The 16,010-nt window shown below is 43.0% G+C and overlaps 1 protein-coding gene and 1 long non-coding RNA gene across 6 annotated transcripts in view; both read left to right on the forward strand.

Annotated features, from left to right (window-relative positions):
* Positions 1-4,098, forward strand: part of TUBGCP3 (tubulin gamma complex component 3) — a 60,551-nt gene extending 56,453 nt beyond the window's left edge. For 3 of the 5 annotated variants that reach the window (XM_075137068.1, XM_075137091.1, XM_075137101.1), the window contains one exon: positions 157-3,081. In XM_075137068.1, the coding sequence (XP_074993169.1) occupies positions 157-315 (159 nt within the window). In that variant the 3' untranslated portion in view covers positions 316-3,081. The other 2 variants (XR_012670929.1, XM_075137081.1) reach the window with 2 other exon arrangements.
* A 7,926-nt stretch (positions 4,099-12,024) lies between these two features.
* LOC142076489 (uncharacterized) lies at positions 12,025-14,703 on the forward strand. Its single transcript, XR_012671200.1, has 3 exons — positions 12,025-12,258; positions 13,559-13,700; positions 14,194-14,703. It is a non-coding gene; the product is annotated as an uncharacterized LOC142076489 (long non-coding RNA).
* The last annotated feature ends 1,307 nt before the right edge of the window (positions 14,704-16,010 follow it).

The following is a 16,010-nucleotide window of genomic DNA, read 5'->3' on the forward strand; positions in this document are numbered from 1 at the left end:
ACTCATTCGCTAACAGTGGGGTATAAATGCTTGTGCTTGCCCTTTCCCGGATTCCTGCTGCCTCTTTGCCAGGCCTGGGCACCACCTGGCATCCCTGTGCAAAACACACTACTGATGTCTTCTTAGCTGTCTCTTGGGTTTTTCTTTCTCTTCCAGGGAATCGTCCAGCAGTTCTTGGTCCTGCTGACAACCAGTTCTGATGAAAGCCTTCGGTTTCTTAGCTTTAGATTGGACTTCAATGAACATTATAAAGCAAGAGAGCCAAGGCTTCGTGTATCGTTGGGCACTAGAAGCAGACGAAGCTCACATATGTGAAACGACTGCTAAGGACTGCACCTCGGTATCCGAAGGATGTTGAACCTCTTGTTGGACAAGGCAATCAGTGTTGACATAATACAACCAAATAGTGTGTGATCGGTGTCTACCATTTCTGCTGGCAACCTGTTTTCAGTCATGTGATTGTGTGACACTGTATAGCAGAAAGCAAAAAAGGTGGGGTTTTTTTACACTGACGTTTCTAGAATTACCAGACTAAATGGGCTGATTGAACCTCTTCCAATCAACTTCTTAAATCATCCTTTTAAACAAATGCCAATTTTATTTGAAGCTTTCGAGCTCTCTCCACTGTAACTTGGGTCTGTGTCCAGGAAATCGCTTCTTTTGTTTATAGAAAGCACCATTTCCTTTTTTAACAAGAAAATAAGAAGGTTATTTTTTCTATATATACTTGTTCTATTTGAAGAGAGCTTTTGTTAAAGCCAACAGATTAGGACCCAGACCTAATGTCCTTGTTAAGAAGCTATACAGCATTTCATTATGCTGATTTTCAGTGTTGTGATGTGTTTGACGGTGTGAGAAACTTTGTATCAGGAGACATAAACTTATATTTAATTTTTTTGTTGTTTTCAAAGCTAACGAACTGAAATAAAAACTTTAGTAGGGAAATTCTATGGTCACTGTACAGGAGAAAACTATAGAAGCAGAGCAGGAGTGTATCTATTGCACATAAGATCTAAAAAATGAAGTTTAAAGCCTCAGTACTGTGAAAGGAAAGTTTTGGTTAAGATTGAATAGAATGAAAAAATTGATGTTCAAAATCAGATGTGTAGAAACGAACTGACTTGGCTAATGTTGACTTCATTCTCTTTCCTTCCCTATTTTTTCATTGTAAATATTTATATATTGCTGTCCAGATGTTGGGGAGAGGGGGATTCTTCTTTTGCAAAGTTGTCATTATATCAGGTCATTTATTATGTTCCACAAGTGCAAGCTTAGAAAAATAAAAACACAATTATCTTTCAAACAAGTAGCTTGCTTTTTGTAATTGAAAGATTATGATTTTCCAACAGGGTAAGAAAGGTGAAGCATCCAGTTAGGAGTGTGTTGATTTACAGATCCGTACCCATGACAGGATTTTGGTACTAGCCTTATCTATACTTAGAGTTGCGTGCAATTCATTAATTAACGGTTACCTTCAGATCAACCAGGTCTGTGGCCTTTTTTGCCTTTTGCCCTTACTCCACTTGAACCCCTGGGAAGCAGAGGCACCTGCCAGGCCATGCAGGCGAGGCTGCCGTGAGTCATGAGGAAGGTGAAATCTCATGGGGACGATGCACCGACTTGCAGCCCTGGACTAGCAGGTTTGCCCTCCGGACACCAGGATTCTCGTTATTGTGCGGGCCTTGGAATCCTTGCTTTTGTTAAATAAAACATGTAAGGCTTTTAACCCTGTGCCCTTAAAGGACCTGCTGGTGTAGCTACCCTCATGGGATTACTTGCAGGCAGCATTTCAGCCGTAAGAAAATATGGACCCTGAAGCCAGTGATATTCTGTGTGCCAAAGGAAAGCTGAAGGAATCCGAGCTTGGCATCACAAGGTCGCAGATCACTTGACAGGCAGGAGTACTCTGTTTTGGTAGTGTGGTGGGAGAGTATTTTTCTTGTAAAGTCTGAACTACAAAGCTTATGTGATGGCCAAAACCGTTGGGGAAAAAAAAAATTAGCTGCATGGGCACTCTTTTGGCCACTGCCTTGAGAGACATGTTGCATGATCCCATGTGTCATGAGACAATCCACAGGCCAGAGAGGTAGCGTCGATGTCAGAATTAGAGGACAAGTTCCAGAGGAAGGTTTAGTTCCCTTTGGTGCTAAAATGAATCCAGCAACATGCAGGAAACCCACAGTAGTGGCTGTGCTGGGAATGATAATTTGGGGGTGATTTCACAGATATCCGTCAATCTGGCGAGAGTCCTCACTGCTGCAGGAGTTGCTCCGGCTGCCAGGCTGAGGGGGACGTTTTGAATGCAAGGCACAGAATACCTGGGCCAGTGGGGACCTGCCATTGTCCTCGGTGCTCCTTTGTGGGTGGAGACCAGTCTTTTATCCGCTAACCCAGAAGCTGTCGGGTTTATTTCAACTTACACGTTTTTGTAGCTTCTGATCTACAATTAAAACTGAGCAGTTGTGGTGTAACAAGCATAGCTCGAGGAAGCCAGTGACCTCTTTTCAAGTAAGATGGAGCAATGGAAAAAACCTTCGTCATCATCTGTTGGCCCTATACTGTTAGGGCCAGATTCTCATCAAGAGAATGGATCGAAAGTTGAGCAATAAATACTTCAAATGTTCCTTTGGGCTTGGAAATAATTATATTAACAGAATTGTCATCATAAATTATACGAGAGTGCCAACACTTCAAACCAGAGCAGAAAATTAAGACTTGATGCATCAATAAATATTTAAAAGGCGAGGCACAGAATAACCTGTGCAGCTCTGCAGGAAAGTCCCCTGGAAGCGGACAGGAACTGTTCCTGAGATCTTCAATTTCTCGGGCAACAGCGTCCGTTCTCTCTTTCTCAGATTGCTCTGCCCTGTAGCGCCTGTGCCTGGGGAAGAGCCATCACCACTGTCAGACCCCCTCTGACTGCCAGGCTGGAGGAAGGTTCTCAATCCCTGGCATGGAGTAACTGGACCAGCTCTGCTGGAAGATCCCCTGGAAGTAGATGGGAGCTAGCGATGTCATCTTTGATTTTTTATGGCGATTTCAGCCATTTTTTTCCTTTTGCTGATTTTTGCTTTGCCTTCACCTGCAGCTGGGTCTTCCCTCTTTGGGGCACTGTTGCCCTTACCTAGTGCTGCTTCTCTGCAACACAAAGCATGGCTTTCGTGAAAGAATCTTCATCAATATGAATGAGAAGACTGATTTTACAAAGCTCTCGCAACAGAAATGCTAACGGGGCTGCCCAAAGCTAACTGTACTGCAGGATGCTGTCCCTAGAAATGCTTCACTGCGCGGAGCAGCCATCCGACCAAGAATGCTGGGAAAACCAACTCACCCTTTTCTCTTCTTCAGCAGTGATTTAACCAGGTGACCCAAAGTTGATTTTGGAAAGAGAAAGTGTGGGAACATAGTGGGGAAAGCAGATAAAAAGGGCTGGTCGTGTGTAAATAGGGTGCTGGTCAATATGGTTTTCTAGCCTTGCCCTTCACCTCATCAGTGCAGCCTGTCCTATCTCCACACTAAATCCCTTTCCCTTTTCCTGGGGGTGTGTGATGGGGGTCCGAGTGCAGCGACTGGAGTGGGATCACAGGTGGGAGGTGTGCCTGTGGTGGCAGCAACTGCAGACACTGCAGTGAGAGGACGTACGTATCCGGAGGTGAGAGGGACTGGGGGTCAGCTGCTGGCTGGACCGCGTCTAACCCCAGCTACCGGAGAGATCCATGTTTGTGCTGCGAGCCTTGCAGAAGGTGTTGTATTCAAGGAGTTGGTGATGTTGAACAGACGTGTCTGCTCTACTGGGCCTCGTACCTGGCACTTGAGCAGCCCGAATGTCAGCATCAGCAGCCGCTGTATGGGAACCTGATGGAGTGCCCCATGCCAGCCCATCCTGCGCAGCAGGGCGTGGGAAGAAGGAAACCCTCCACGGATGGGACCTGCGCAGCGCTCCACGGGAAGATCCATCCAGGCTCCATACGGTGCTGCACAAAAGCAAGGTGCCCAGCATCTGAAGGGGTGTAAGTTTTACTCGCTACCTGTATTCCTCTTTTTATCCTATTCATATTCCTGGTTTTATTCTGTCGCATTAGAACAGCTATTTTGTTAAGCCATTTGTTGTCGGGCCTTTCTTATCGAGATCCAGAGAGAACCCTGCACCCTCTCTCTCTCTCACTGACCTCCTGATGCAGAACAATGTTGTACTTACAAAAGTAAGTAATATATCTATATATTATATATTAGCGTGAGAAATAGATATGTATCTATATCTCCCGCTAATATATCTGTATCTCCCCCTAATGGACCTGCACCCTGCTCAGCCAGAGAAGCTGTTGATGCTGCCTGTGTCCATGCGAGTGCTCTGTATGCCTGTCTGTGACCTGTGTGACCAGCCATGTATGTGTACGTATGTGGTGTGTACGTGTGCGCTGTGTGCATGTGCCTATGGGGGACATATCCTGAGCCTTGCTGCTGGTTGGACCTGGGGCCACGGAGCTGTGGCAGCCTCGCCTCTGTCAGGCTGCTGGATTCAGCAATTCCTAACAAAAGCGAGAAAGAAATGATCTTACATTTCATTTGTGCCTGGAGACCAATATTGAATTCTACATAAATGTGCATACTGGGTGTAAGAGTTGACAGCCTCCTGCTGCGGCTGCACAAGTGGCTTACCTTTCAGTGGGTGGCAGCAGCGCCATTCAGGTACATTTCTAAAGAGAAACATGGGAGTTTTACCCTTTTATTTTATTTTTTAACACTGAACTGCTTATCTACTACAATCAATATTAAAGATTATCATTCTTAACAACACGTTTACTCTTTCAAGGCTATTCTTTATTTTGTAAGGTATGTAATGCAGGCTTCTGGCTGGTAATTTCACTGTTTTTCTGTTGGAGCTACAGTGTCCGAAAATACAAATACAGCTGAGGGCCCAAGCAGTCACGTCTCTGGGCTGAAACCGGCCCAGCTCCTCCTGCTCTGTGCCTCCTCTCCCGGGGCCATCACTAACTGACCCGGCGCGCTCGGCCCCCTCCTTTTCAGAGTTGCCAAGGACTAAGGAAATTTCTGAGAAAATGCAGTAGAAAGCAGAAATGCAGAAACTAAGAATAAAATTGTCACCCACCATAGGATGTCATACAATATGCCAAACTCTTCTATCCGTGCGGTGCTACCAGTATCATAAATGCATTTAAAGGAAAAGAACTGGAAAGTATTTATGTATTATTCTTTTAAACTGCAAGGGATATTTGTCCTGGTAACTGACACAGAAATTATATCTTAACCAATATGAACTCTGAAGAAGAAAAAGTTAAAAAACAGCCCCTGAAAGTTTAATCTCCCTCTGTAAGTTACAACAGCTTGTCTGCCTCAGGGTACAGTACGATGCGATTTAATACCTTAGAAACGTCCGCTAGGAAATGCAGAAGCCCAGGTTAGAATATATTTTTCAGTGAATTAGTTACAGGTTTAGGGTAGGAGATCAGGGACAGAATATAATCATAATCTGGTTTATTTTAGTGATTCTATTTTTCACGCAAGGCCCTGTGGATTTTCTCCTCTTACTCCAGACGCAGTGAACAAATGCCAAGGTCTTTCAACTCTGCATAAGAGGATACTTTTCTTTATAAAAAACCTAAAGCTACGTGATTTATTTTGTTAAAATTACTTGTGGAAGGATTCTGTCTTCCTCCTGCCACATATGTAACAACTTTTTTCAATCCTTCAAAACAGCATTTCTATCAAGAAGGGCCAATTACCTTTGGTCAGCGTGAAAACTGTAACTTCCAGTATGCCACATCTAATAATGATTTTCAGTATTAAGGAGACTCTTTAAGTGCGCATGTAAATTTTTAAACACACTAAGAGTTGAAAGGTAATGAATGATTAAATAAAAGAAAGATATCTGGACAGAAAATTGAAGCTTATATAAAAACTTCTAGACTTAAAGAGTGGAGTCCTCTGTGACATTTCATGCATGTCTCCTAATGCTGGCCTTAGAAACCAGCTCTGGGTGTACACATTTGTACTCATTGCAATTTTCATCCGAACGAGCAGCCTCAGAAATGACAAAGCATATTTCATACACAAGTAAAGGCGCTCAGAGACTTCTCAGAAGTGCCTAATTCATTTTGAAAATCATCTTTTGGCTGCTTGAAACCTAAAATATCACCTTAACCTCTAATGAGATTCTACTGATTGGAGAGAGGAAAAAAGAGTTGGGAGAGCTGCAAGAGATGTGCAAACATTTGTAGGTAGAGCAGGGACAGTTGCAAGAACTTGCTGTTTCAGAAGGCAGAAGAAATAATTCTGTATGGTTTCTAGAAGGGCTTTGTAATCATCAGCTGCTCTATCCAATTTAACAAACCAAAATTACTTACAGAGCCAAGGATAACAATAGACAGCCAAAGTAAGATATTCTCTTTCTGTCTGCAAAATCTCTGCAGCCATTGATTTAACTAGTCGTTTGTCACCCTGAGGGCTTGCTGAACCACAATTTTCAAATATAATGAACATACGTTAGTTTTATGTTGACAGGGAATACTGCGAATTTAACATATGAACTACTCAGTCTCTAAAGCATTCAGCCAGGCTCCCTGACATAGTATTTTAACTGCTTTATGTTAGCTTGGAGCTTCAAGGCATTAGAATCACTCGTAAGGGTTAACTTCATACTTACTCTATTTCACCGGAAGAGCAGCAAAGGTGCCTTAGTCAATATTTGTTTTCCTTCTTTTTATTCCGAAGTTAGCCTTTTGCTAATGCGTTTCAACTCTCCACTATTGAACATTCTCTCATAAAATCATTGGGCCAAAACCTGAGCTCCACAGAAGTGGAAATAGAGACTCGAGTGCAGGTGAAAGGACAGAGATGAGCAGAGGTGTACGGGGTCAGAGGGAATACAGAAAGTTAAAGAAACCGAGGTGATGGATAGTCGCTCACAAAAGGAGAGAAGGGGAGAGAAGAAGAGAGCAGGGATCCTGAAAGACAGCAAATGGTGACCGAAGGGGTGCTCAAGAAAGAGTAGAGAAATACATTTAAAAAAAAAATTGAGGAGTGTAGGAGGTGACATTTCTATTACTGTGCTGTTAATCTACTTTAGCTCTTTGTGGAACAAATTGTGTTAAATGTTTTCCTCCAGAAATGATCAGAACAGCAATTAAGTTGGCTAAACATTAGAGTATGGAAAATGCAATTGGAGTGATTGTTACCATCAGTCTGAATATTCAAAGATATGATAGGAAAAAGCTGTCGCAAGGTGATTACCCCGTGTATGAAATCTTCTGGTGCCATGGAGAATGAAAACCAATTATTTGCATTTGAGATACATGCCACAAGAACAGGGAAGTTAGGCATCTAGGAACCCTTTCACTTCTACAATAGGAACATTCCCCAAACTCCCATAGTCAAGGTCACTTCATCGCCCTTTAAAGATTTTCCAAAAATTGCCAAGTGAGAGGCAAAGAACACAGTCTTCTGCTTTGCTTTCTAACAAGGCACTGCATTCAGCCTTTAGAAGAGGGTATTTGTACTGGGTTTTACCTCTTGTTTCTGATGAACGGTGCTGAAGGGCGTAAAGAAACAGAGGGAAATTACAGATGGGCTTACAACAGCAACTAAAAAGGCAAATGGGAACTTTCCTTTAACAACCTGCTGTGTAAAAATAAGAATTAGGGCATATTATAACGGGCAGAACATGAAGAAAATAAAATTCTTTAGAAAACAAGCAATTGAACCATCAGATGGAGAGGAGTAAAATTGCACCGTTTAGTGGAGAACAGAAAGCATAAAGAACACAAAACGTGGGGTGAAAATGTATTTGATAAATGAGAAAAGCAGAATTCCCACTCATTATGACTTAATTAACACAACTAAAGTTTAAGACTGTGATCCAGGTTATTAAAACATCCGTAAATAAACTGAAATATTTTGTTTATCATCCTGTAAAAGAGACTAAGACAGCATAAATTTATACTCTGTGTACATATATAAGTGTGTACATAATGCATGGACATAATTGATAAAAGTGCTAGTAGACCAATAGAATATAATTACTATGTCATTTTATTTGCTAAGGAAAAAGATATGATACAGATTTCTCAGCTGCAACAGAATGGATAAGCCAAGACTATTTTTCTCCAAAGTGCCAGGTAGGGAGTTAGACGCTACAGAAAATGGGTTTCATAAGCACTGCAGACAAAACAAGCGCTGCGCTTCCGCAAGACCCATTTGCAACTTAGCTGCAAGAACAATTGGAGATCCCTGTTTCCCAAAACAACTGAAGAGGAAAGGTGTAGTGACTTTACTTCCTAAACCTCTCATCATTCTTGTTTTCAAAGACAACTGAAATAAGTCGTGTCACAACTTCCCTTTCATCTTGGTTTCCCTCCCCACCAGCCTCAATTCTCCCTTTCAAATGTCCAGGGGAGTTCTGGGATCCTTGATACATACAATTAGGAAGGAGAGTTTAAAGGATCTTATAAATGCAGTTCTTGACAGATGAAGTTAGTCAAGAGTTGCAGGAAAGGTGGATCCTTTAGAAAGGATCAAATAATCATAACCGCAGCATTACACAAACACCCCCTCTGAATTTCCCAGAACACCCTCCTAAGAGCATTCAGGTGCTGAAGAGCCCTGCGCTCAGATCGCCTTTGTACTCCACATTATATGGTACAGACTTTACAAGCACTACACTCCAGGTCTTTCATATTTCCATCAACCAGGTTACCTCATTGCCCACAGGAGCAATTAGTTGATTAGATCTACTCTATAAGCCCCTGTGGGGAAAAAAAACAGATATGCATGTTCAAAAAGTCTTCAGGGGACACCACAGAAAGAGGCAAAAACCAGTTTTGGCATTATGAAGAGACACCTTTACTGATAAGATGTGCCATCTTCTAGGAGAAAAGCAGCAAAGCAGCTGTGAGAGGCGGAGCAGCAGAGGAATGGTACCCGTCTTAAAGATCCAGACTTATCCTAGAGTTAGAACGTGTGCACAGGTTCCAATATTTCACAGGCAAAAAGTTTTGGAAATTAAAATAAATCAAAGCTCCCGCAAAAGAGCAAAACAGACAATAATAACAGAATAGGAAATAATTACAAAAAAAGTAATTGGATGGTAGCCAGGAAGTATAAGAAACGAATAAATGTTACCGTTTCCTTAATTAAGACCATTAAAGGGCAATACTGTAAGTGACTCAGAAGAAACAGCTGCGTAGAAGAAGTTTACAGGCGCTTGTGACTTAAACTATAGGGTTTCCTAATGGGCAATTATATAATTGTAGGCTTATTTTAAGGCTTGACCTTTCTCTGTTATAAATAAAGAACCCCTCAAGAGCACCTTATAAAGGCGTAGGTAGGTACCAAACAAGATCAAATTTTTAAGTTCATCCTGGCAAACTGATTTGGATGCGCATTACTATTTGCAGCGGGCGCCCGGACATGCTAAGGGACTTCCAAGCCTCACCAGCCAGAGTGAACTGGATCAGGATGCAGAATAACAGAAATCCCACTGATCCCATCCCTTGCCAGAGAGAGCGATGCTGCCGGTGCGGCGTCACACACCTCACAGACGTGGTCTCTCCTGGCTCTGGTCGGACCCATCTCTTGTAGCATCTTGTAGAGCTCCGGCTGAAGCTCTGCATAAACCCCCCACTTTTCTTCCACCCGCTGGCCTGCGCTCTAGTACACGGGCACAGAGCAGAAGCAATTTGCTGTTCAAACTCCGAGGCTGAAATTCCTGAAACAGCCTTTAGGGGACAGCGGAGAATTGCAAATGACACATTTTCAGCTCTGGCCTCGTAGTCTGGGATCCTCAGGGGGGTTTTATATGAATTATGAGTTCTGATTCAAAGTGCAGACGAAGTGTAACTTCTGTATTAATGTGTGCTGTTTATGTACTGTGGCTTTGTAAGATAAATTGGGGCTCGTAACAGCTGTGTATTTTTAAGTATATTGTAGCCTTTTCTATCATTCAGAATTCCAGTTTCCACGTGGCTAAGCTATAGCCTCGCTTAACAAACTGCTGCACTGTCAAAAGGAGCTCAGGGCTCCACGTTCAGGTCTAATGGAAAAGAGAACAGTGTCCCCAGATAAAGAATACTGGTGACTGTTGTTGGAGGTGTAGTGATCCTGGGCTTTGACATGGGGACTTTAAATCTGTGAGAAATTTGCCATCTGGGTCCAAATACTGCACTTCTCCCACCCTGGCAGAAGTTGGGCTAATTTTTTTAAGAGCTGTTAGCAATAATGAGATTGTAATTGGCTTTTGCTCTAAATTGGTAGAAGCTCGTTGGGGCAGCAGCACTGACCGCCCTACTGGGGAGATGCTCTGCTGTTCTGGGGTGCCACTTGCTGCTGTAGGTATAGCCTACATCAAATACGCATTTTTGAAGCCAGCAGTGGTCTAATGCTGGCCTGGCCTGCATTGTCCATGTAACACGGAAACAAGGTGAGGTCTCCTGTTGGCACGGGTTGGATCCTGAATTGGTCTCTCGGGTACGGTGGGGCTGCCCTGGGACAGTGGCGCAGGGGCAGTTCCCCTGCAGCCTGGGACCCCTTGGACAGATGGCGGGTGCCAGCAGGGCAAGGGGGGGTCTGTTGAAAAGACCGAGCTGTTTGCACTGGAGACTTCGAAGTGCATGGCAGACTTTTGAAGATAAAACTGCTGACAACCAGTTCTGATGAAAGCCTTCGGTTTCTTAGCTTTAGATTGGACTTCAATGAACATTATAAAGCAAGAGAGCCAAGGCTTCGTGTATCGTTGGGCACTAGAAGCAGACGAAGCTCACATATGTGAAACGACTGCTAAGGACTGCACCTCGGTATCCGAAGGATGTTGAACCTCTTGTTGGACAAGGCAATCAGTGTTGACATAATACAACCAAATAGTGTGTGATCGGTGTCTACCATTTCTGCTGGCAACCTGTTTTCAGTCATGTGATTGTGTGACACTGTATAGCAGAAAGCAAAAAAGGTGGGGTTTTTTTACACTGACGTTTCTAGAATTACCAGACTAAATGGGCTGATTGAACCTCTTCCAATCAACTTCTTAAATCATCCTTTTAAACAAATGCCAATTTTATTTGAAGCTTTCTGAGCTCTCCCCACTATAACTTGGGTCTGTGTCCAGAAAATCACATGGTCTTTTGTTTATAGAAAGCACCATTTACTTTTTTAACAAGAAAATATGATTCTTTTTCTATATATACTTTGAAATCACTTTGGTTAAAGCCAAGAGTTTTGGACTCAGACCTAATGTTCGTGTTAAGAAGCTATATAAAGCATGTAGTTATGCTCATTTTCAGTACTGTAATGTATTTTTGACAAACTTCCATACTTTTTTCTGTGTTTGTTTTCAAGGTTAATATTACAAATAAAAGTCATTTAACAGGAAAATTCTACAGCTACTGTACAAAAGCAAACTGTAGAAGCAGAGCAGGAGTGACCTTATTGCATATAAAATATCGTAAGAACTGAAGTTAAAACCCCACTACTGTCAAAGGAAAGTGTAGTTTATTTTCAAAATCTGATGTGTTATAAAGGAAATGGCTTGGGTAATCAAGACTATTTTATTTCTCTTTCCTTGCCTATTTTTCTGTTGTAAATATTTGTATATTGCTGTCCAGATATTGGCAGAGGGAATCCTTTTTTTGATTGCAAGGGTGTCATTATATCAGGTGACTGAAGTATCCATATATTATGTTCCAGAAGTACCAGCTTAGAAAAAGAAAAACACAGTTCTCTTTCAAACACTTGTTTTGTCTTTTGGAATTGAAAGACACTAATTTTTGAGCAGGGTAAGCAAGGAGAAGCCTGCAGTTCGGAGTGCAGTTGGTTTACAGATCTCTCTAGCAAACAAACCAATTACAAGGCTTTGGTACTAGTATTAACTATAATTACTGTTGCGTACAATTCATTAATTAATAGTTGCCTTCAAATAAACTAAGTCTGTGGCCTTTTTTTGCCCTTTCCCTCACTCTGCTTGAACCCCTGGGAAGCAGAGCAGAGGCACCTGCCAGGCCGTGCAGGCGAGGCTGCCGAGAGTCACGAGGGAGGTCAACTCTCACGAGGACGATGCTTCAAACCCGCAGGTCCAGACCGAGAGGTTTGCCCTCTGGACATCCAGACGCTGCTGATGGTGGAAGCGGTGCTCCCCAGTAGGTTATCCCGCACGACAACCTGCCTTTCCCAGCTGGGACGTACACAGACTTTTCAATTGCACCGTGTGGTGTAAGATGGACGGACCCGTAGAGAAGAACGAAAGTTTAGGTGGTGAGCGAGTCCTGGGAAGGGGGGTGGCAGAGGGCGAGGGAGGTGGGGATTCAGCCACGATGTCGTTTTCTTTCTGGACAATTAGACGTATCACTCTCGAGAGGAAGCCTTTTAAATCGAAATCAAAAGGGACAGATTAACTTCTTAGCAGGCTGCCAATCCCTTGAAACAAATCCCCTGACCAAGACTTTGCAGATTCTGTACTGAGGCAAAGACATTGTTTTGCCTCCTCCCAGCTCCAATATAACATGCCCTGTATTTTTCACCAGAAGAATCTGGGTGACACGACCTGCAATTTACACTGCCGGTCCCTTCGATTTGTCTGTCATTTTGCCGTCTCACAGAGGAGAGTAATCTCTCACCACCGAGTCGCTGATTTAGGCCAGGGAGGAGCAGCTCCCTGATGATGCAAAGGTCTGGCATAGTATAAACTTAGGTTAAATTGGCATTAAGCTTCTGAAGCACTCAAAGGTCAATCTCTAAGGTTAAGTAAGCAGTTTTGCTACGGAGAGAGGGACCTGCCCTACATCAGCCTGCTCACTCTGCCCACAGGGGTAGCTTCTTCCTCCCCCGCATTACGGGACGGCTGAGCTCTGTCCTGACCTAGGTAAGCTGTGCTGAGATTCCGATCTTTGCTTGGAAGCGGTTGTTTTTAGCAAGATAAAATGTAAATCTCCAAGTTTTGCAACAGAAACATCCAGTATGGCAGTGTATTTGAGAAAACTAATTGTGACCTAAGTAGAGGATGGAGACCTGTAATACCAAACTGTTGTGTCTTTCGGTGTCACTTGCAGGTGTTGTGCTTATTTAATGAAGAGAGTTTGTCTCATCTTTCCTCCCGCTCCCTTCCCTCTGCTTTGCCCCCTCGTCACTTCTCTAAGCGAGCTTTAGCTGAATTGTTGCCATGTCCTCCCTCCGGCTGCAGGTACAGCCCTCGGCTCTTCCCCTGATCCTTAGAGATCTCCTGCAGTGAGCTCCTGGGACTTGCTTGGTGCTCCCCTGGGCCTTTTAGCTGAGACTTGGGGATGGACTTCAGAAAGTCCACTTCCACTTCTCTTCTGGGGTCTAGTTTTGTTCCTTTTAGAGCTATGTTTCTCCTTTAAAACAGAAGCCAGGCTTTTTGCCTCCTTCTTCTCGCTCTTCTCTCCCAACTAACTAAACCCCTGCGTTTTTATTAAGCCATTTCAGCAACTCTCTGGCTTCACCAATTACAGTTATGAGTTCAGACATGTTTTAGGGATTGAATCCTTCACTCCTGTGAAATAAAACATGTAAAGTTTTTATTTCTGTTCCACTTAAGGGACCTGCCAATGCAGCTTCATGGGAGCACTTGCAGGCATCATTTCAGCCAAAAGACAATTTGGTCCATGAGGCAAGTGTTGTTTTGTGTGCAAAGGGAAAGCTGAAGGATTCAGAGGATTCTGGTTTAATGAATTGCCAAAGTAAGTTGCCTCTGGAAATCAAAGTGCATTTCCAGACCTCTGGCAAACATCCTGAAGGGTTGGTGACTGGCTCATTCTCCAGTATAGGCACCTTCTGTGCATCACCGTTAAGGTAACTGTGTTGCCACATCAGCTCTGACCATTTGTAAAAACTCAATATTCATTTACAGGCATGTTTAAATAATTTAATGGTCTCTGTATGTGCTACTGTAACTGTTGCAGAAGTGTCTCTGGAGCCCCAAATATTTATTCTCTGCCAGCTGATCTCATATAGCCAATGCTTGCAACAAGTTCTATGTTGGTGGACCCAAATACCCAGACAGAAATCACTGCAGCCACCAAGAATGTGCTCCATTTTAGCCAGATATGTTTATTTTGGAGATTTGGTTAGTTCACTTTTCACTCCTACTTAAGATGCTCTTAATATGCAATTATTTCTAATATCAGCAAGTAACCAAGCCTAATAGAAAAACTTCTTTTTTTTTTTCATTAGTATGATTACAAAAGAAAACTTGACTTTCAGCACTTGTAGGACCAAGCCACAATCATACCAGGTAAAATTACTGATGCTAAGATCTCGTGGTACAAAATGAATAGTACTAAAATGATCAAATGAGATTGCAACTTCTCCTCTGTTGTGAGGCAGGCACTGTGGTTCTTATAAGTTTTCATTTCTGAACAACAGCTGTGGACAACACATATTTGTGAAAGCTGCTCGTGGTTTTGGGGTACAGTAGAATTGCAGAAGTTCTGGTCTTCTCGTCATTTGTTTTTGGTGCTGAATTAGTGCAGGATGTCTCATGAGCAGGCTGCTCTTCTGAAGCTGCTGAGTCCATACCATCGCCATAGGATTCCTCCACTGGCAGTCACAGATTGTTGACTGCAGTTATTGTCGAGATTCGCATTTTGTATCGCAATCACATCCTTTCTTTGCTTATATTCCTGAGTTCTGTCTGTGTTCTTCTGCTTTTGATTATTATCTTTTATAGGCAGTGTCAGTATTAGTTAATATTCATCCTCTGCAATAACAAAAAAACGTTTCAGAAAAGGACACTCACTGGTATGAATTAAGAGGCCAATTAAAAATAAAAACCTTACAGCAAAGATCTCAGTGGATTATTGTTAACAGCTAACGTCGCACTCCAGAATTCAGTGGTGAATACTATAACTATAAACACTTAATTGCTGATATCAACCATCTAATAAAGAATTATGTGCATGGGGGGGGAATCAACGGACTGTTTTTTCTCCTCCATCAGTGAAGTAACTACTGAAGTCAAGACTGTCCTAACCAGTACGAAACCAGAGACTGCCGCAGAGACTGTTATACAGTGTCTTCATACGTCTTTATGATCTGCAGCCTTCATGTTCCTCCTGCTTGGAGGAAATCATGCAATCCATATGTTAGAGGGGGAGACCTTGCATTGCTGATAATCTCTGAGAGTGTTTGACGTTCTTGTGTAATCTTGTGTAATCTGTCTCGACATTGACAGGAAATTTTCTTTTTCACTTTGTTAGTGTCTCCAAATGAGTGAAAATCCTGGAACAGCAACATTTTCTTGATTTCAGTAGCAACAGAGGGAGCTTCCAAGTCATTGCAATTTAATGTGCTGTGGAGCCTCTCTGTGGACTCTCTCTAGAATCACTTTTATCGCTATGGCAGTTCTGACTGTTTTAATGATCTGATTCAGTGAGATGCAGCTACATTCCCTCTTGTCCTTACAGCCTATCCACATGGTTACAGAGGGGCTCAAACAGAAGGGAAGTCATCGCTGTCTTCCTACACACCTCATTCCTGTGTCAGGTGCTAAAATCTTTCCTACTAAACGGTGCCGAACTGGGCCTTTAATAAGCACTGGTCTGGGGAGCTGTAGTTTCAACATTCACGGGATACTTGCCAAGCTTTGCTAACAATTTAAATTCGCTGTTGTATTTAATGTTTTTTTACCTTTGCACATGCAGTCTGGGCTCTGGGGCGCAGGCCTGGGCTCAAAGCTGCTACCCCGAAGGGGACCATTTCGTCTCGATCGGGAGGCTGTAGGAGGAAAGACTTTGAAAGAGCTTGCTGGTGCATCCATCCTATGGCCACTGCGTGTTAAAGGATCTTCTTCCATCAGTGGACTCAGAGTTCAAGGAACATCTGGACGACACTCTTAGTCGTACGGTTTAGTTTTAGGTAGTCCTGCGAGGAGCAGGGATTTGGACTCAATGATCCTTGTGGGTTCCTTCCAACTTGAGGTATTCTATGGTTTTATGATTCTATGATCTTGACCTTCAGAGCAGTGAATGCCATTTCTCCCCACTGCTCCC

The sequence above is a fragment of the Calonectris borealis genome, chromosome 1 (assembly GCF_964195595.1).
Source record: "Calonectris borealis chromosome 1, bCalBor7.hap1.2, whole genome shotgun sequence".
In the NCBI taxonomy this organism is placed as follows: Eukaryota; Metazoa; Chordata; class Aves; order Procellariiformes; family Procellariidae; genus Calonectris; species Calonectris borealis.